The following is a 22,059-nucleotide window of genomic DNA, read 5'->3' as shown; positions in this document are numbered from 1 at the left end:
AATGATCAAGAACAACTTAAGGCAAAAGGTTGCAAACAGATTCCCTAGGGGCAAATTTTCAGACTACTGGGTATTCCTATGGGTATGAAAGCAAGGTGGGACTGGTTCCTAAAAAGATTTAAGAAAAAACTTGACAAATGGAGGGGTTTTCTGGCTAAGTTGGCTGGGAGACGAGTGGTCCTCAACCACTGTATTTATCCTATCTCCATTTTCTACGTCTCTTGCTAGTGTCCTCTCTTAGGTCTGGAGAAATTTATTAAACTTTGTAGGTCTTTCCTATGGGGGGACAATGACACCAAGAAAAGGATCTCCAAAGTCAGATGGTCCTTTTGCACTAGACCCAAGAGTGAACATGGATTGGGAGTAATTAATATCCACCAAGCATCCAATAAGTTAATAGCCTCTTGGATTTTGAAAGCAATCTCTAATCCTGATAGGGATTGGGCCAACTTATTGCTCAGAAACTTCAAGTTTGTCAGACTTGTCAGAGCACCAAAATGGAGGGATTATTCCATGCTCTCTGCCATCTTTAATCCTGAGCCTTGCTTCACAAAGAGCAGTCAACTCTGGAAATCTCTATGGGCTACCTTTGACCAGATCAATGCCCGTCTTGTTTTCTCTGGAAAAGGTCCCTTTATGGGGATAGAATGTATATGGATTTCTATTGTATTGAAAAATAACCCCTTAAATGATGATGAGATGTTAAAGACCTAGCACCTTTTTAAGAAAGGACTTAGACATGGGAACAACTATGGGACAGAGAACAGTTTAGGTGGAAAGATTGGCACTCAATTAGAAGGAAGTTCAGACTTTCTAACCAAGAGCAAGCTTTAATCTTGGGCAAATTGGAGCTTTGGGAGGATGACATTGTTTGCAAAGGTGGCAGAGTTTTAACCTTTGACAAAGAGTTCAGTTAGGATGATGAATAGAGCAATTAGGCGAGTTTTTTTTTCCCCCAGAACTAGGGGGGGGGGTTTCCGCGGTAGCAGCGTTGGGGGGGGTTTTGGAACAGAGGAGAGCGGCGAAGTGTCCGTGGCGGGGGGGGCCTCATTTTTGCGAGCAGGAGGGCGCGGGGGAAGAGGGGAGGGGAGCAGGGGGGAGAGGGGAGGGCACGGGGGGGAGAGGGGAGGGGCGAGGGTAGGGCGAGGCGAGGCATGGGTGGCGGGTGAGGGGAAACTGGCACGGGTGCAGGGCGAGGCACGGGTGGCGGGCGAGGCGACGGGGCTACGGGCGACCGGCGGGGCAACGAGTGAGGGTCTGCGGGGGGGTACGACAGGGGGGTTGGTTGGGGGGGGGGGAAGTTGTGGTGAGGGGAGGGGTAGAGCAAAGAGGGGGAGGGGGGTGGGATACACAGGGAGAGAGAGAGAGAGAGAGAGAGAGAGAGAGAGAGAGAGAGAGAGAGAGAGAGAGAGAGAGAGAGAGAGAGGGAGCGAATAAGAGGGGGAGAGGTATGAGAGAGAGGAGGGAGGGGGAGGGAATGAGAGAGAGGGGGAGAAAAAGAGAGCTGGCGCTAGAGGGACGGCGAGGGAAAGAGAGAGAGAAAGAGAGAGAAAGGGGGAGGGGGGAGGTGGGGTGGGGGTGGTGGAGATGGAGGGGGGAAGGGGGGAGGGGGGTGGTGGAGATGGAGGGGGGGGGGGGGAAGGGGGGAAGGGGGTGGTGGAGATGGAGGGGGGAGGGGGGGAGGGGGGAAGGGGGTGGTGGAGATGGAGGGGGGAAGGGGGAAGGGGGGAAGGGGGTGGTGGAGATGGAGATGGAGGGGGGAGGGGGTGGTGGAGAAGGAGGGGGGAGGGGGAGATGGAGGGGGGAAAGGGGGAAGGGGGAGGGGGTGGTGGAGAGGGGGGGGGAGGGGGTGGTGGAGATGGAAAGGGGGAGGGGGGGTGGAGATGGAGGGGGGGAGGGGGGAAGGGGGGCAGGGGGAGATGGAGATGGAGGGGGAAAGGGGGGAGGGGGGAGGGGGTGGTGGAGATGGAAAGGGGGAGGGGGGAGGGGGTGGTGGAGATGGAAAGGGGGAGGGGGGAGGGGGTGGTGGAGATGGAGGGGGGAGGGGGGAGGGGGAAGGGGGTGGTGGAGATGGAGGGGGGGAGGGGGGAAGGGGTGGTGGAGATGGAGGAAGGGTGGTGGAGATGGAGGGGGGAGGGGCTGGTGGAAATGGGAGGGGGAAGGGGGGAGGGGGTGGTGGGAATGGGAGGGGAAAAAAGAGAAGAAAAAAAAACTTGACGGACAGAAATCCAAAGGGAGAAAGAAGTACCTGGAACTATTGCAATGATCCTTATCTAACTTTGGTATTGTGATTTAACTCTAAGGCATTGTGCTTGGTTTCCCAACATTGAGTCTCTCTTTTAATTATTGCACATTCTCATTCTTGTTATGAGCTCCACCTTGGCTTCTCTTTGCCTGATCTGCATCCTTCATGCTCTCTTTTCGAGGTGTGTCTTTCTTGTCTTTAAAGGTCTCTTGTACCACAGCATGTTCACTACATGTGCATTGTCCCTTCTTAGTAGCTAAGCTACAAAATCATCCTTCTCGATGTTCAATGCATTTTGCATGTTGTAGAGTAGTTGGTAAAGGACTTCCTTTTCTACTTTATGATCTTCAAGTTGCTCTTTCATTTTTTCTAGATCAGGGTTCTCATCCATTCTAGTGTCTTAGGCGCTTGACCTACCTCTCTATAAATTCTATTCTCTCGCTTTTCCTCTCGGCCATTTTTGTAGCTTCTCTTGCTTGGTCCTCAGTGGGCCTTCGCTTGGTATTGTGCCTACATGGCCTTTGCTTTTACCTCCTCTAATAGGTTTGTACTAGCTCAACCTTGTCCTCTGCACCCTCCCTAAGGATCTTCTCCTATTGCACTGTCGATGTTGCATGGGTGGCTTCTATATGTAGCTTTCTCATCTCCTTCTCATATTGGTAAAAGATTGTTTTGAGGAAATAAGCCACCAGGTGCACTCCAACTTTCATGGTCTTATACGTCAATTTTAAGGATTTTCCATCCTTTACATTGTTCAAGTTGTTTAGCACTATCCTGGAGATTTTCCCCGAGAAAGAGATTGGACATCCGTTAAGTTGCTCTACTTCTGCTTGAACTTGCCGAAACTTCACGGTTCCTCTCGTGCTAGGAAAGAAATGCCTTGTCTCCTTTAAAATAGCCTGAACATTTGTTGGTAAGCTCGAAGCCGTGACTCCACCATCTCTACTAATCTAAGCATGGGGAATAGACCTAAAAGGTTCTTTTTCTTCCATGCCTTCTCCAAGTAGCAAGCTTGCGAACTGCCTCCAGGGATGCTGAGTGCCTTTTCAATCAGGCTTGCATTGATAGAAATTTTTTGATTATGTATCCCTCCTTGACATTCACTTCTTTTATCATCTTGATGAAGTTGACAAGAGAACCTAGATCAAGCATCTGAACCTGGATGTCTCATGATTTCAAGATTGGAGGAAAGCTGGATGGCACTATGTCTCATGATTTCAAGGTGGGAGGGGATGGATGGCATGCTAGAGGGATCCATTGGGGAGGAGGGGTGGGTGGCAAGCCAAAGCGATCCATTAGGCAGGAGTGTCTAGATGGCGAGTTTTGGAACTCATTGTTCCCAAAGGGATCCACTGTGAGAGGGGATAGAAGTTATAGGAGGGGATTGCAGTTGCAAGATGGGATTAGTGCAAGGGAGTATAACTACAAGGGAGTGTGCTAGGGGTAAGATGGTTGAGTGCAAGGGATGTGCAAGGGTGGCATCAATTTAAGTGAAATGCACCAGTGGGCTTGCATGGTGAGTAAGTAGATGGCTGGCATGCATTAGAAGCAAGTGTATGGCTCGAATTTTGATTGATTGGATGAGAACATGGAATGTGCAAGGGGGGTGCTAAACTGTAGCCACGATGATGACTACCAAGCTAATTACCAAGCTCATAGAGTATGTAGCTCATATGCATTGGACACAAAGGTGGAGTGTGCAAGGGTGGTGTCAAATTGAGAATGTAAAGAATCACAATACCACCAAGCTTGCATGTGACATAAGTAGAGTGAGCAAATAATTAAACTAGTCACGATGACAACCACTGAGCATGCATGCACCACCCAGCTTGCATGCACCACCTGGCTTGCATGCAGAGTAAGTAGAGTGAGCCATTACCAATCATGATGACAACCACTGAGATTGCTTGCAACGTAAGTAGAGTAAGCCATTACCAATCATGATTGCAACCACCAAGCTTGCATGCACCACCGGGCTTGAATGTAGTAAGTATAGTGAGCAGCTAATTACTAGTCACCAAGGCTTAATTTGGTAGACTGGCCATTGGGAATGGAGCCACTTGACTAGCATGCATTAGATGCAAGTTCTATGCAAGTATATGTCTTGAATTGAGTTTGTGCAAGATGCATCAAATAAAGAATGTAATGATGATTCTCAAACTGTAGACACTATGATAACTACCAAGCTTGCATGTAGAGTAATAGAGCGAGCAGCTGATTACCAATCACAAAGACTTAATTTGGCATTATGAATGAATTCACCTCACTAGCAGCATGATTGAGTCATTGGTTGATTGAAGGCAACTCATGATTAATTAGACATGCCACCAGGCTCATTCTTTAAGTTCCAATCTAATTTTCAATTTATATGGTTCTCTCTTAGGGTCAAAGCTCAGCGTCCCATCACCGAAGGCGAGCGATCACCAGGGCTAGGAATCAAACGCACGTGACGAGGGTCAGGGAGCAGGCGCAGCTCACGAGGACCAAGGATCAGGCCAACAAGACAAGGACGAGGACGAGGACGACGAGGACGATTCGAATGAGTAGTAGTAGTAGTTTGCATATACTTTGCCATGTATGTCATTTTGTATATCGGCTCGTTTGAGCGATTTTGTATTACCCTTTTCGAAAGGGTAATTTTGTAACAAACAATGTTGTATATGTTCGACATGTATATGCTTTTGTTGCTCGATCATTTCATTTGAGCGATTTTGTATCACCCTTTTCACAAGGAAAATTTTGTAATAAAAAACTTTTTTTTTGTAATTACAAAAAAAAAACATTAGTGGGGCAAAACAGGGCTTGCTATGGCCCTATTTAGCCCCACTAATGCTTTTTTTTTAGTTCTGTTAATCGTCGCTATATAGTGACGTTTACCAGTGTCGCTATATAGCGACAATTGTCAGTGTTGCTATATAGCGACATTTATCAGCGTCGCTATATAGTGATGCTTTATAGTGACCGTTCTTTTCCGACGCTTTTAACGACTTTAATAACGACATTAGAGTGAGAGTGGCCAATGACATGATAAGGCGAACTTGTGTGATTGAGAATTCATTCTGAATCAAATGGATGTCGAGGATGTCAACGGAGTCCTTGGAAGTACAAGGAGTGATTTTGATGTGCTGTTGGAAATCTGAACCATAATTGCCTAAGAAATCCTGAAGCTGAGAAATCGACCCATTCGAAATGCCGAAAGCGTCATCAATGTAGCGTCTGTAATAGAGAAGTTCTGAAAGTGGTTGCCTGGTAAACTGCATGTTCTCCATGTGACAAAGAAAAAGGCATGCATAAACGACCGCAAAATTGCTTCCCATGGCCGTTCCTCTAATCTGATGCCAAAAAGTGCCGTTAAACTCTAAGTAATAAAGAAGTATACAATGAGGGCAATTGACTATGAATTCAAATAAGATTTATGTTCTTGATTTCATTAACTATTTCCCTAGATATTCCAATGATTGTGGCATGTACCCATTAAGATAATGGATGTGGGTCGAAACAACATAGTTCAACTAGCTAAATTCTTTGGTAATTTGTCTTCTACAAGAAGAATAGACAAGATCAAGCCCCATTACTCTTAACCTATGCAAGAGATTAGGGTATAGAGACATTCTATTTGACCAATCTCTCAATGCACACATTTGTAATTACACGTATGCAAGTTTTTTGACAATCAGATGCTGTACTATGACATCATTATGTTGTATGCAAATGCTAGGGACAAGGATTAGTGGTTTTTTCATGCTAAACCCATTAAATTCACAATATAATGAGTCAATTTTTTCATCTGATGGAGCAAAATAATAAAAAATGAAGGGTCAATCTTAAGATATTGCTTCTCACTAGTCGAGGGAATATCATAATGGGCACCTATCTACCTTTCCACTACACAAACAACATCACTAAGCAAAGGGCCTTGATTGCAAGAGTGAGGTAAGAACTCATAATTAGCATCAAGGATAGGATTATTGGTGATTCATCAACAATGGTGCATAGTGAGGTTTGTACTCTCAAGCTTTGTCAGTAGACGTAAACTAGGCTTCGTCAAGCTCATCCCCAAAAGACATGAAAGAGTGAATGTGGGAGATGGGAGACCATTATCACCCTTGAGTACTTCTTACAAGAGTAATGTCCTTGGAATCAAACATGTCCTCCAAAGTTTCATTGGCCTAAAAGAGTTTGGATTTATCCATGGTCATAACATTATGGAGAACACATTGAATGTGACCTATGGAATAGAATATGCACTTGTCAAACATAAAAAGGTAATTATGGTTAGCTTGGACAAACATAAGTCATATGATCAGCTTAGGTGGGACCTCATCCCTCAAATAGTGGAGCATGTTGGGAAGATTACTAAGATGTCACAAGATCTCTTTTGCAATGTGGTGTTAACAATGAGTATTAACACATGAATTGTGGGACACTTTAAGTTATTCAGTCCTATCAAGAAAGGGTGTGCACTTGTCCCCCTATTTTCTTCTCAATAACATCAATGATGTCAAGAATAAGGGGCCCTCAAATGCCTCCCCTACCCTCTAGTAAATGGTTGGGTACTCAGATGCTTATTAAGATTCAAATGCATTTTCTAAGAAGGACGAGAGGAAAATGGGCCAAGTAATGGAGGTATTTTTTTAATTTGGAGCTATGTCCTAATCTAAGAATAGTAAGGACAAATGCTTTACTCTATCACTATTCAATAGAGCCTTGGTCTACAAGGATTAACAAATATGAGTTTTATATTCTCTATCTCAATTCATAGAGCCTTGATCCACTAGGATTAACAAGTACGAGTTTTGTTTAGTCCCCTATCAAATAAAGTTCAAAAGCTAGGATGCCCACTAAGGTGGAAAAACTTCAAGAAAAGGTTTGATCAACTTTCTAGTAAGACCAGCCTCAAAGTAGATGAATGGCAAAACAAGACTATTGGGTGGAGGGGAGAATTGTGGTGTTGATTCTTGTGTTAGTAGTAATGCTTGTACATGTGGGGAGCTTATGGAGATTTTAAGAGTCTAAATGCAAGAAGTTGTAAGAAGACTTTTGGATCCCCTTGTGGTCTGATGCATTGGGTCACAACAAAATCTATAGTCTCTTGGATTGCATCGAAAACTTGCAAGGTATGAGGTCTACAAACCTAAGTCCAATGTTGTTATTTGTAATTACTTACCCCATGTTGTCCATCAAAAAGCCCCTTAACCTGAAGTAATATGGGTGATTAATAAGATGGAAGAAAAAGTTGAAACTTGGATGGAATTGGATTGGACAAGGAAAGTACTCTTTGAAATCATGTGCACAAAGGCTTCTAAATGATTAGATGCCTTATGACATTCTAGATGGCCTTTGGTAGGGATGGGACCCTTAAAGAGTCCAGTTGGTGCATCTTGGCTATATACCACAATGGAAGGAAGATGGAAGGAAGGGCACTTCTTGGCTCAATATCCACCAAATTAGGATGGTGGATGATAAAAAGATTTGCAAATGGGATAACATTTAAGATTCAAGTGCTTTTGACCTACTATAATGGGACATAATGTAGAATAGATTTAACATGGGGAGGCTCACTCCTAAAAATGTAAACATGCACGTGCATTCATGATAGGGTATTTTTCTCTTTCCAAAGCAAATTCATAATAGAGCCCAAGGAAGATTTTGGTAGGGGCTATCAAAGTACAATAGAAATTGAAATAAAATTAGCGACAACTTTTCGTGTCCGAGTTTATTCTTAGTTGACCTATCAAGTATATATGTGTCTACCAGCATCGCATCAGATTTCCAAGCCCAACCTCTTTGATCCTAGACCCCCATGTCCTAATCCCTTCTTTGTTAAGCCTTGAAGCACCCTAAATATCGTGATCTTTAAGGGTGTGTGCTCCCTTGATCATTGAAAACCACAATGTCATGGGTCGAGAAATCTAAAGCCTTTCCATTCAATGAAGGGTTTCAAATTTTCCCATGCTCTCCAAGGGTTCTTCCATAAATCTGACCCTTTGGTTGAGCAGGACCAACCATTTTGTTCCTTCTAAGAAGAAAGGAACAGTTTGTATCTTCTTTAAATAGTGCCAGGACCAACCATTTTCCCATAAAATGGTCAGTTGCCTTATCCACATTAATGACTCCCAGTCCATGCTTAGTCCTCGTACAGAAATTCCATCTAACACTTGTCATTTTTCCTTGACCAACCTCCCCTCCCCACAAAAAGGTTCTTAGCAAAGAATTTAGCTATTGTTACCCCCATTTGGAGAATGCCAACAAGAATGAACTATATCAGGGATGGGTAAACCAAGTGGTTGAGTACAAATTCTCTTCTCAATGAATGTATGTGATAGGGAACCTTCTAGAGTGGGACATGAAGTAGAATAGCTTTGACATGGGGAGGCTCACTTGTGAAAAGTGAAAATGCATGTGCATTCATGCTAAGGGTATTTTTCTTTTTCTAAAGTACATTTACAATAGAGGCTAAGGGGGTTTTTGTTAGGGGATATGCAAGTATACTAAAAACTAGAAAGAAAACTAGGAAGTTACAAAAGGGTTATGGCTTTTTGTGTCATGCAAGATGTATACAAGGGTTTATTCTTAATTGAGTGAATACATGTGATAGTGGACCACCTTAAAGATTGGGTTGCCCATGATATTTGTTTTAAGAAGAGGACACAAGGAAATTTTGATGAAAATTCTCTTAGTTGTGCGTATCTGTAGCCCACATATGGGTGTTGCAATGGCAATATGGTGGAAAGAGTGGTGTTGACTTTAGAGAACCACTCTAGACAAGTTGTCTTCTATAAACGTTTACCCAATGCTTACTCACAATCCTTACTTCAATGCCTTCTTATGGATGAGTTATAATAGCAAAAAGTTACATATAGATTATGACTTTTCATGCCATGCAAGGTGAATACAAGGGTTTATACTTAGTTGAGTGAATCACATGATAGGAGACCTTTATAAAGAGTGGGGTCCCCCATGAAGTTTGGTTAGAGAAGTGGACACAAGGCACTTTTGGTGACAAATTTCTCAGTTGTGCATATCTAGTGGCCCACTTACAGGGGTCACTTATGGGTGTTGTGATGTTAATATGGTGGAAAGAGTGGAGGTGGCTTTGGAGAACCACGCTTTACAAGTTTTGTTTTTGTAGCTGGTTACCCAATGTTGTTTACCCAATGCTTACTCACAATGCTTACTCGTATAAAACCCAATTCTACTAGCTTTAGTGCTTGATGGATGAGATGGGACCTAAATTGCTAGTAGGTCAAAAGATTTACTCCAATATGGCAAACCAACAACCTACAAAATGCAACATCTTTCTTTAGAGAGATTTATCGGAATGATTACCTATTAAAGTAAGACTAATCACTAATTAAGGCAGGGCACTACATGCAACATTTGTGCGCACCACAAGGAGTCAATATTGCACTTGTTTTGGGACTGTCATTTTGCCCGAGATTTGTGGCATAAGGTTAGGCAACAGATCAAGCATGTTGGGAATTTAGCTATTAAGGACTTCCATACATCTTTGTGGTCACATGCATTGGATCACAATAGCATGCATACAATTTCTTAGAGTGCATTGACAACTTGCAAGGAATAATCTTTATTTGTAAATTGTGGCCTTAGAATGGCTATGTGCGCATCCTTAGGGTGGAATGGTAATATGGGTATTTGAACAAACTAGAATATAGGGTATTGGGTTGGAGAATAAAACTTCTCTCCCCATCCAAATTAGAGCTCTTAAATGGTTAAAGACCTTGTGAAATGCTTGCATTATAGCTGCTTATCCACATAAATATTTGGCCTATTGGCTTCAATGTCTTATGGAGGAGATGTGACTCAAATGACTATTGGGTCAAAATGTTTACTCGAGCACCAAGTTTAGTAGATGCAATATTGCTCTGGAGGGTTTTAGCTCAATGCTTAGTGATGAAAGTAAGACTTGAACCCTAACTAGGCCAAAACTTCACATGCATGATTTGTGGGTCCCATAAAGAGTCCTTAATATTTTTGTTTTGGGCATGTCATTTTGGCTAGGAGCTATGCACAAGGTTAGAGTAAAACCAACACATCAATTGGAACATATATTTGCTAGGGGACAGCTGCATCTTCTCACCCTCCATGCTAGCTAGTTGACTGTATGTGCAAGTAGTTGTCCTCATGGACTCATCATGCACTTAGCACACCCTGAGTACAAGATGCGACAACTCTAGTTATTTCAATGCTCATGTTTCTAGCCATAAGGAACCATCCGTGGTGCACCCCCAAATAAAATAATAATGACAATAATGCAAGTAGAGGGTGCAAAGGGAGCAAATCATCACTAAAGGCAAGAACGAGTCATCAAAATGCATGAAGCAATAGAGAATTTGTCTTTTCCAAAGCCCACTAAGTAGATCATTTTGGGGGGTACTTAGTAGTCTATTCGTAAAGTTATAGCGTGTTAATGTATAAGTGGAAATGTCAAAGGTTAAATATTGTGATGATTATATATTATTTGGCATTGGCAGCAAGTAGGCGTTGGTGTACATGCATGTATCTTCTTTTTTCTCTCGCATCTGTTACTCGGCATGGTAAACCTAATTTATTAGTAGGTCTTTCATTACTAGGTCATTCCCACAATTAGGATGTAATTCAAATGCTTTCAATTTCAGATTTGTCAACGGTTGATTCGTATGTTGCCTAAAGAGCTGTCTATAATCTTTTATGATTCCAAAGTCATTTGGGATTTGTTCCTTTTGTTTTGTTTCCTTTCATATGCTAATCTTTCATGACTAGTATAGGGTATAGCAATTTTTTTGCTCGTCATGCGCTGCTTCCTAGACTTTCTACTTCAAATATCTAGCTCATGCCTTTCGATTGAAATCTTTGTATTGTATGCCAATCAAGGATATGTATATAAAGCTAGATGTACTATGATGGACATCTACCTTGGACAAAAAAGACACCTAACATCGAAACATGAAGGTTGACAAAGGCAAGCAAAAGGCAAGTTAAGAACGTGATAGATCATGATAGGACCAGATTATGCTTGCATAAAGACAACATGATGCAATACAACCAGCTAGCAATTCGTAAGAATTTTATGCCTAGGAAATAAATATGTATGGACCACACTTGAATATGACGAGCATATTCACGGTTGACAACGAAAAGAAGCAACCAAAATCGTCATGTCAACATCTAAGGCACAATATCAAAAGCACATGACAACCATTGTAAGAATCAACAGGACCAACGAAAATCAACTTGAGGCACTTGAAGCTAAGCCAAAGACCCTTCCAATAGGCAAAGGTGCAATAAGATCCCATTCCCAATCACAATAACAACACGCAAATCCCACATTTAGCGGAAAGACAGACATCATCCTCAGCAACACATTTTGCCATATGACTAGTGCACATCATGCTTTCAAGGGTCAACATTAAGACAATAAGGCCAAAAGCTTCATCCCAATGCCACAAATACACTAGCACAACGGGTACATACACTTTCACATAACTTTATTTGGCCATGACGACTAGGTGCTAGCAAAGAAACACCTTGAGAAACATAACAATCGCATACGAGGTCAGCTCACAATTATCTTCATGAAGTATAGCAACGTTTCTTAAGGCCAAAAGAGTACTCACAATTCAAGCAACTCGCCACCAAACACATACTCATAGTTTGGGCAATACCTAACAACTCTTTTAGCAATTCAACTAAGCAAGAGCACGACAAAAGAATATAGAATCCAAGTAACAGTAAGTAACTTTACCTACCTTGGCAACAAGAAAGTGGAGCAATCTTCCAAGTCCAACATTCAACAAAATCCAATACATTCATGGACCTCGAGCAAATTTGGGTAAAAACTAAATGAGGTACAAAGAAGCTCTTAAGCTTTTCCAAATGGTATTCTCAAGAAGATTGAAGTCCTTGCACCACAATCATGTGGATGAAATCTAATTGTCTTCAAAAGATGTTTCAAACAATAGAGGATCCACACAACATTATCTTGTATTTAGTACCAGTGGATAGCCATTCAAGCTTTATTTTGTATTGTGTGTTGTATCTTCTTTTTCAAGCTTAGTAAATTCAAAACATTATCTTTTGGTGGTGTGCGTTGTTTGTGCTTAGTACTCATGTTAAACTTTTGTAGAATTACGTCATGAATCCATGCAGAATCATTTATACCCATGGCCAAATTCCCTTTTTTTGGTGCTATAAGCAAGCGTGCATCTCCTTGAGAATGTGTTTATCATTTATGGCTTTGCCAGTCAACTTGTATGTGTGAAATAGAGTGCCAAGTGCATCTATTGGTGTCTTAGTTAGGAGTAGAGGTAAATTAAGTAGGCAGGTCGTGAGTTGCAAGGTAGCTTATTGGCTTCCTACTATTACACGCAATGGTGGCTTGTTGGCATAAGGCAGCTACTGGTTGTAGGCCCCTTCACATATTACTGTGTGGCAGCGTCATTCAAGGCAAGCTCTGGTAATACTCAACATTGAATATTCTCTCCAATGAGTGGCCATTTTTGGCCTAGAGGGGGGCTTCCATGATGAACCTGGAAGAAGTTGATTGAATAGTTTGCATGAAAGGCTCTTTACCTAATTCACATATACAGCTCACTTCAACATAAAAAAAGATCCTGTACTTTTTCTAAGGGGAATTTGTTCATAATGACTTATTTTTTGGTAGGGACCCGACGAATCTACATTACTAAAACCCTGAGTTCAGTCTTGGTAACCACAATCTGGAAACAATTCTTGAATTGGGGCTAGGCTTCCTGTCAAGTTATCAAAATTGTAAGTTCATGTGCCCTTTCGCACAAGCGCTGTAAGCACTTCAATACAAATGTTGATCTTGAAAGCCTGCCTACTACGACATTAGAGGTTCATGTATTGCCTACTTGATTTTTCTTACTTTGAATGGCATGATGGCTGACTCATATTTGCAAGCCTCACAAATGAAATTTTTTGTATATCTGTTACACTGCAATTAAAGTTACATTGGATAAGATGATATTAGTGATTTACAGGTGGCTTACTGTGAGAGATGCTTTTCAACCTCTGCAAGCCTGCACCGCTTCACCCTTGTCTTCCATTCCAATTACACACTCTGTACTCAGTTGCTGATACCATTCATTCTCCTTCCTTGTCAAGAAATAGGCCTCTGCACCACCCAATGAATAAATCTCTCAGCAGCACAACTCATATGGCAGGTTAAAGTATTTGCATAGTGAATCCTGACTACAGATGTAGAAGCACCTTTCAATTAGGAGTGAGCTATCACATACCTGATATAAAAACGTCCTGATACTCATCTTCCTCGTATATAAATGAAGGTGGCTCATTATCACCGACTCCAACAATTGTACTGCCACTGCACAAACAAACGAATTTTAAAGCAGACCTCAATAAAGGGCACAAACTCCAGATTTCACATGGCAGACAATTAAAAAAATCAAAGTTGGAGAACACATGCAGCCACCTGTGTCTCCAAAAAGAACAGCTTCGAAAGAATGAATGTGATCGTACATCATATTCATTTGGAAAGGGAAAATGAAGGACTCAGCAAAAACTGGTCTTTCCCAGGAATAACTAATAATTAGATAAAGAATTACATTCTTGCCCAGCTTGAACAGAAATGAAAAGTTTTGGCTCCTTCAAAACACGAGACAAATTCAGACTAAAAGTAGTTACACCTCACAAGACTCTATCCTCACAAACTTCACAAATACATATGGCAACATTCTGGAGCAGGTGCAGGGCATATAGATAAATGGATTTGGTAAATATCAGCTACAAGTGAGACTATTCACACACTAATGTATGTTGCAAAACTATTGAACGAGTCTAAAAAGCCAAAAGACTGTGACTTTAAAATGGATACATCGTTAGAATTGACTTTGCCCTAAGCACAATTCTTTTGCCAATAACCGAGTCTCTTTATAACAAACACGTGCAAATCAAGTCAGATGGCTTTTCAAATTGAAAATGCACTACAGGCATAAATTTTGAATGCTATTCCAAGGTATCATTGTTAATATTCTTGAAAAGTCGAATTACATTAACAAATCTGCATCAGCCCCGCAGCCTTAAGCCTTCAAATGGATCTCAGGAAGTCTAATTAGGACCAATACTAAGGTCTATCAGTTACCTTCCAGACATGAACACGGCTCGATATTTGCCTCGGCCTGCAGCAAGGACCCTTTCCTTAAGAGACTTCAAGGTTGGAAGGACTTCAAACGCAGGAGGTTCTGTCAAGAAGCATGGAAGCAGAGTTGATATCCAGGCAGCCACAACAAATCTCTTTGAAGCATAATAAGCAAAGCATGACCCTTAAATCACGGCACTTCCAGAACTTACCTAGATCATTGATGCAAAGAGCCTGAGAAATTCCATCCATTGTTATCCTCTCAAGCAAATTTCTTGGATCTGTAGAACTGGATTGGTCTAACCGGAAGCGCTGCACAGCATTGAGTGTAATCAAGCAACCACATGAGGGATCCAATTATGCAGAAGGTTTTTTAACAGAATTCCCTCTAAGCAAAACTTAACATTGCTAGTTTAGAACAGTCCAAAAAGAAAAAAAGCAAACAGTACAATCACATTTCTGTCCATAATAGAGAGTGACTACAGACCTTATAAACTTCTGCAGTTGAGCATTCTTCTTTAGGTTTTATCAGGACCAATGGCAACTCCAAAGATAATGCAGGTACATTCTCAACAACCTGAAGCAAGAAGATGCTTCCTCAGAATGATATTTTCTTTTCTTTAACGTAGCAACAGCATGTCTATATAAATTTTCACATGGCATGATAAATAGCATGCTTTGCTATTGTCTTGCACAAACCTCTCCTCTTCTAGTGCAGTATGCTGCAAGAGGATGCTTCCTTAGATTTCTGCTTCAATAGCAAAGCATCCATTTATCAAGCCATACCAAAATCTATATAGACATGCTGCTGCGACTTAAAAGAGAGAAAAATAGCATTACAAACCTCTCCTCTTCCTGTGCAATATGCTGCTCCCTTTGAAAAGAAAAATGGTATGTCTGATCCAATTTCTGCGGACCAATCTTGAAGCTGCTTCTCCTCGGCAAGGCCCCCACACAACTGATTTGCAGCCCAGAGAGCAGTTGCGGCATTCCCACTGCCTCCTCCCAGTCCAGCTCCTGTAGGTACTCTCTTATCCAAGTGAATCTGCAAAGCGGTATCATTTGTAAATATAGCAGCTTCACAAGAAACAGAAAACCAGACAAAATTTCGCAAGACATCCCTCTACCAAATTTGTTGCGAGTACAACAATTCCCACCTATTCTCGCATGCAAGTTTCATTGACAATGACGAGCTAGTCTCTTGAGCAGTTCAAAAACACAATCAGGTTGGTACAACGGATACAAAATAATTTAGTGCGGTTGCTTTTTTCCACTTTTCATGGTCAATGTACTGATTTCTTTCCAGAATTCATTCAAGCACTACTTGAAAGGGGGGCAATGCAGACTGAGAGGAGGGCATGGAGGAATGAGATTCCTCTATCCACACTCTATTCCAATAAGAGTTCCTTGAAATGACGGCAAACTCTGTGCAGATTGCCCTGCAACGTCTCATCTCATCCAGTGTCACTACCTCTGTTCAATAGTAATAAAAATACACTCGTAAGGCTAGAGGCTATCCAATCTTACAAATTGATAATTTTCAAAAAAAGGGAGGGAAGAAACAAAAGAACAATGTGCATCTGCATGCGTGCGTGCATGCATGTGTGTGTGTGTGTGTGTGTGTGAGAGAGAGAGAGAGAGAGAGAGAGCTTAGAAGGGAAGGTAGCTTATTGCAGTTTGGGCAACCCTTTGCCATCCCCTACTACAAGCACTCCTAGCAATTCTTTATGTAGTAGAATATTGCTAGTGACGACCCCTTCCTTGCTACAGTGCCAAAGAAGGATGCCAACCCATGAGTGTACAACCCAAACAGGTAATATTGATGCACTTCACATTGTTCTAGGCCCTAAACAGCAATTTATTTTGAAATGTGTATAATCTTCAGGTTAGAAATTATAATGAACAACTCTTGCAAGGAGGAGTAGCCTCGCTACTTTCAACAGCCCAAGGTTGCTGTTCAAAGTAGCAAGCCTTTTACCTTGGCACAAAAGTATCTACGACAGAACTGACTATAGGCTGTCAAAGGCACCCTCAATTAGCGAGATTTTCCTCTTGTCAGCCATACACCTACACCCTTTGCTCTCTTTCACTCAAAAAGCCTATCGTCACTATATTGCTCTGAAACCGTCTTGATGGAAACCAAAATACAATTGATTGATTCCTGTATGACAGTGCACATCTTGTAGATTCAAGGGGGTCAATGTATGCATGCATGCCCCTCTGCATCACACGTAGTTATCACTTAACTGACATAAATTGCATTTAACCAACCATTTCAGTCACTCATGAGATCCCACATTACACCAATTTACCCATCAATTCAGACTACTAAAGAGACTTGGACTGGTCACTGGAAGATACAGCTTGGCTAAGTTTCTGCTCCAAATCGCATTCCCATTTAATTTAGGGTGAGGGTGACCTACCACCTCCATTCTCAGTGAAAATGCTTGTTTAAAACAATATTGATGCACGTCACATTAGTTCTAGGCCCTAAACATCACACCCAGCTCACACATTGGCTAGTATCTGGACAGACACGGTACAGACCTTGATAGCCATTTGGGGGACTATGCAGGGACCTTCACGAGCAGCCTCTACTAGGAGGAATGTTTTCTTGAGGGAGTGAAGTGGCTCCCCTTTCTTCTCAGAAACCCTCAAAGGGTTGAGGTGGCACTATCAGCCTTAACCTCACTACAGAAGCTTGACTTTATATTTTGTTCTCTCATGCATTGCATGATGTACTTCTCCCTGAGTCTTGCTCTGGGAGTTTCCTTCATACTTAATCGAAGTCTCTTTTTTGAAAAAAAAAAACTAAACAGCAATTTATTTTGAAATGTGTATGGTTGAAAAGGTTTCAGGTTAGAAGCAAATCGATTATAATGAACACCTATTGCAAGGAGGAGTAGCCTTGCTACTAAGCCCTGAACAGTAGCTTATTTTCAAATGTGTATGATTGAAGAGGCTTCAGGTTAGAAGCAAATAGATTATATTGCACACTTATCGCAAGGAAGAGTAGCCATGCTACTTTCAACACCAACCTTGGCACAAAAATATCTAGGACAGAAATGACTACAGACTGTCCAAGGCACCCTCAGTTAGCGAGATTTTCCTCTTTTCAGCCATACACCTAGACCCCTTGCTCTTTCACTTAAGGAGGCCTCACGTCACTACACTCCTCTGATATTGTCTTGACAGAAACCAAAATACAATTGCAAAAGTATCAGACAAGACAACACAATGCATGCCTTGCGTGATTGATTCATGTATGACAGTGCACAATTCAAGGGGGTGAATATATGCATGCATGCCCCTTCACATCGCACGTATTTATCACCTAACTGACATAATTTGCAATTAACGAAGCTAATGTGGCACACTCGCCCCATTTCAACCACTCATGAGATCTCAAATTACATCGATATACCCATCAATTTGGATTAGTTATATGCCATGTCATGTATCGCTGCGACACTCTCATCAATTGGAACATTTGGCCCAAGGTTTAAAATATTCCTGACAGCATTAATATACAGCTTTTGATAACAGCTAAACATAAGATGGTCAACACTATGGTCTTACAGGACCAGCCTGCACATTCTATCGTGAGTGCAAGCATGCAATTTGACAAGGTAAAACAAGGAGATAAGAACGTTGCAAATTAAGAAATCGTGTATGTTTATTATAATTTCATGATAGCCAAAGGTAGCACAAAATACCCAAAAATAGGTGCTTGATCCTGTTTTCTTTCGATATAAATTGAGTGCCTTTATAATCTGCATCAGTCCAAGAAAATTCTTTTGATTTTATTCAAACTTGAAAACTCATTACGTCTCAAAGCATTTACAGTTATTGAAAAGCACCAGTTAGAAATACTATCAATTATGCACAAATCTTTACCAGATTTCTGTCATCCAAAGGGATTCCAGCAACGTTTGTTGTCAAAGAATCTTTTGTGGTTGAAGGTGAAATTGAAAATTTAATGATGTCACCTAAGCTGACCACCTGTCAAGATCAAAATGAATGCATGCAGGCTTCAAAGGCAAGCTATGTCATGTTCTGTAATAACTAACTTTGAACAAAACAATAGAGCAAGAGGAACTTTTACAAAGAAAGGCAATGGAAGACATTAACAAAGCAAAAAGAAACACGATAAAAAGAACCTGCTTGCATGCGCAACAGAGAGTGGAAGCATGCAAGCAGGAGTGACAAAGGAAGCGAAAGGAAGGAAGGGATGACGAGGGGGAAAAGGTGGGAAGGGGAGGGAGGGCCTTGGGGACCGCAAATATGGCAGTGCAGGACTTCTTTGAAACAACCAGAATCACAAAACAAGAGAAGACCTAACATACACCTACAACCTAAATTGTCTCATTCCTAACTAATATGCGGCAAATGTACTGGAAATCATTGTATATTATTCCCCAAATAATGAAGCACTCGAGATGACATCTGCATTACAATGCTTTCAGTATCCACACATAATTTAAGCTCTCAGTCCCTCAAACCAAAAATTGAACAAGGAAGATTCACGTACATGAAAGAGAGAAGCCAGATCATGGTATCCATCAGGTCTTTTGCTTGTTATTCTAAGAAAGACATTGATCTGCAGGACAAAAAATGTATATGCAATCATAAGTTGTTATAATACTTAACAAATTATTTAAAAGTGAACACCTTTCCATGGTATTGTTTCACATTCTAGATTGGAATAATCAATTATGCATCCCCACCCCCAAAAAGAAGGAAAACGATACTAATAAAATTTAAATAAAGTTAGAATCCAACAAGATCACAATTATTTAAATACATTACCATGCTACCAGAACAATACTTCTTTTGTTTGTCTGTTCATCCAAAAACAAGGGCACGATCACTTGGAGCATGATCACGTCTGCGCGGAGGGCGCAAAAGGGCAACACAAAACAACCCAGCTACAACAATCGAGGAGCAAACACCGGGCAACAGGGCAATAATCTGGTAGACTTACAGTTACCCTCCCGTCCAAAACAAGGGAAGACACAAGTGGCAGGCAGCACCTTTCTCTCTTGCCCAGCAATCAGGGAAAACGTTGTCTTCTCAGGTCGACCATTCTCTAGGGGACCTCAAACTCTAAAGCTCCAAGTTCTAGACAAACCGCATTTTTTAGTCCTTTTGAGTTGGACTTGTGAACATTTTGGATTCACTGCTTTGTCAAATTAATTGTGTTTTTTCTTGCAAAAATAATTTTATTGTGTTTTGACGCTAGGTGTTTCTTTTGGTCCCATCTGTCGTTTCCTGTGTTCTTGGGCTTGTGCATGGCATTCCTGGGTGCTGATAACTGAGATCCGGGGAAAGCAAAACACCCAAGGGAACCTGCACATATGGTGCATCTATGTACGCATTGACCATGATCTGATAGCTGGTGGTTGGCTTATCACAATGGTTTATCTTGATACTAATAAGAACCTAATGCATCGATGTATGTTAGTTGTCATGGCCCTTACAATGGAATTGCTTCAATTCCTCAAAGTTACCTTTACTAAAGGTCACAAGCTGGTAACCTTCCAAGCATGTCCTACAAGCAACAAATGTGAATGAGGCATTCCTCATTCACCTATAACCACATCATTGCTCATTCCTTTGTTGGAATAGCAATCTGAGGCTTCATCAACTTTCTTGTTGCACTTACAACAGCATTTTCAAAAAAACATTTTCTTCTGACAGTCCCTCTTTATAACTCAAGTTATGACACCAGGTACACTGTTCTCGATGAATTTTCTTGTGCTTACGCACTATCAACTTCGAATTGTCCAAGCTTCCATCTGAAGAGCGTCAAGTTCATTCTCCATCTCTGCCTCTACCTTTTACTCACATTGCGTGTTTTGAACCTCGTGACTTTTTGCTGTCAAAGTTCTCGTTTTTGTGTATTAATTAGAAGGCCAAAATCACGTCATAAGATGGACTCTTTTCTTCAAAATTAAACTGAATTTGAAGCGCTAGAGTACGGCTATAGGGAGGTGCCATATGAAGCGCTAAAGTACAAAGCCAGCTTACTATAATAATCAGGGAAGCCACGCTCTAGCCTAACTTACAAGTTTTCTATGTCCGTTGAAAATTCATGGCAGTTATGGCCGGTGCGAATCTTCGTATATCTGACTATCACGCATCTTATTGTGGATATCGAAAGGATTCATTCTAGCGGGGTACTTAACATCAATTTGCACTTCCGAAGAATTGAGGTGGTTCGCCCCGATTCTTTCAGACATGGCATTGCAAATTAAGGTTCACCTACAAGTCCCAGGAGGCTCCTCCGAGGTCCCAAGTTGGACAACGAACTGAATGAGCGAAGAGAGAGGTACAAGAGAGCACTACACCTTACAAGGAGAGAACAACGTCAAGTTCCGGGGGGGGAGAGAGCTGGTGTGGTTGCTGGTGAGCTCATTGTACTTCGTGTAAGGATCGTAGACGATCTGCGGGGAGCAACAGAAGGGATTCGTCAAGGAAAGGGAGCAGAGCGAAGAGACCCAAAAAATGCAAGGGAGTGAGGAGCTGCGCACCTCGACTTTGTTGGACCCAGAAGCGGGATCGGCTACGGAAGCGCGCGGGGGGCGGAGGTACAGGGAGAGGGAAGGAAAAGCGGAAGATGGGCCGAAAGCTCGGGCTGAGAGAAGGGAGGAGCGCCCAAAAGAAGCGAGGGGGGAGTGGGAATGGGAAGGGGGGAGGGGGTGGGAAGCGAGGTGGGAAGAAGCCATAGCCATGGAAGCTTGAAGAGCTGGGCTGAGAAGAGTGTTGGAGATGGAGAATCAATAGCAGAAGCTTGAATGAATGAAGCTGTGCAAGCTGTTGTTGTTGGCTATGGCGTCTTCTCTACAAGCTTTGTAGTAAGCTTGTTGGCTATGGCGTGTTCTCTACAAGCTCTTTAAGGTGTTGGCTATGGCGTGTTTCTTCTTCTTCCCTTACCATCTTAAAGTTCGCAGTTTTATGGAGGCATTTTTTGCATGCTCCCCTCAAAAATGCTTTCAACGATCCCCTCGGAGAGATTCCAAAGATCTTCAAAAGGCAAAGAGGACAAAGGGGCAAGGGGAGGAGGCGGCTTAGGAGCGCGGCCACATGCCCTCCTCCCCTGCTCTAGAATTGGATCCCATCGGCGGTAGACATCCATTGTCAGAATCAGCCGCCGATCTTTGTTTTGTTCACATGGCAATGAGAGGAGCGGGTCTCAACGGGATGAACGTAGCAAAGAGGGGAAGGTGGGCATTGAGATGGCATGATGGAGGAGTACACGACAAGTTGTGAGCTGTTTTGGAGGGTGTATGGAGGTTTGGAGGGCCAGTTTTGGCACCTCCATTGGCACCAATTCAAGATCTTTGCATCCATTCATGGTGGTGAATAGAGGTTGAAGATCCAATTCGTTCTCCCATGTGGCCAGGAGTTGAAACCGCCATACAACCAAGAAACATATGTGCATCCATGCATGTGGCCACACTCTAAGTGAAGGCAATGCTCAGTAGAAGCGAAAAGATCTTTGTTTAATTCATTTTGGCCATGTATTTGTTTTTTCTTTAAGGCCTTTCCAAATTCCATCTTTAGAGCACCCCACAAACACACTTCACCAAAACATTTTTCTTTTTGGTCTACCCTATGGGGAAGGCCTTAGTGATGATTTGGTTTCAAAGCGAAATTTCCTTTTTTAAAAGTTTTTTGGGTTGTTCGAAAT

The 22,059-nt window shown here is 42.0% G+C and overlaps 1 protein-coding gene across 1 annotated transcript; it reads right to left on the bottom strand.

The window, feature by feature from the left end:
- Positions 1 to 12,847: 12,847 nt before the first annotated feature.
- On the bottom strand, positions 12,848 to 21,365 carry CDPMEK (4-(cytidine 5'-phospho)-2-C-methyl-D-erithritol kinase). The gene is made up of 11 exons (XM_087383060.1): positions 20,900 to 21,365; positions 20,717 to 20,812; positions 18,898 to 18,966; positions 18,264 to 18,368; positions 18,083 to 18,139; positions 15,211 to 15,411; positions 14,854 to 14,943; positions 14,579 to 14,678; positions 14,370 to 14,469; positions 13,507 to 13,592; positions 12,848 to 13,382 (listed from the first exon to the last, which is right to left on the bottom strand). Exons 1-11 carry the CDS (start codon positions 21,098 to 21,100, stop codon positions 13,273 to 13,275), a joined length of 1,215 nt encoding a protein of 404 aa, XP_087239186.1. The 5' UTR covers positions 21,101 to 21,365; the 3' UTR covers positions 12,848 to 13,272.
- Positions 21,366 to 22,059: the final 694 nt, after the last annotated feature.

This window comes from Dipteris shenzhenensis, chromosome 1 (genome assembly GCF_047967505.1).
Source record: "Dipteris shenzhenensis isolate YYH24624 ecotype China chromosome 1, Dip_SZ_1.0, whole genome shotgun sequence".
Lineage (NCBI taxonomy): Eukaryota > Viridiplantae > Streptophyta > Polypodiopsida > Gleicheniales > Dipteridaceae > Dipteris > Dipteris shenzhenensis.
This window is presented reverse-complemented; position numbering and strand designations above follow the sequence as displayed.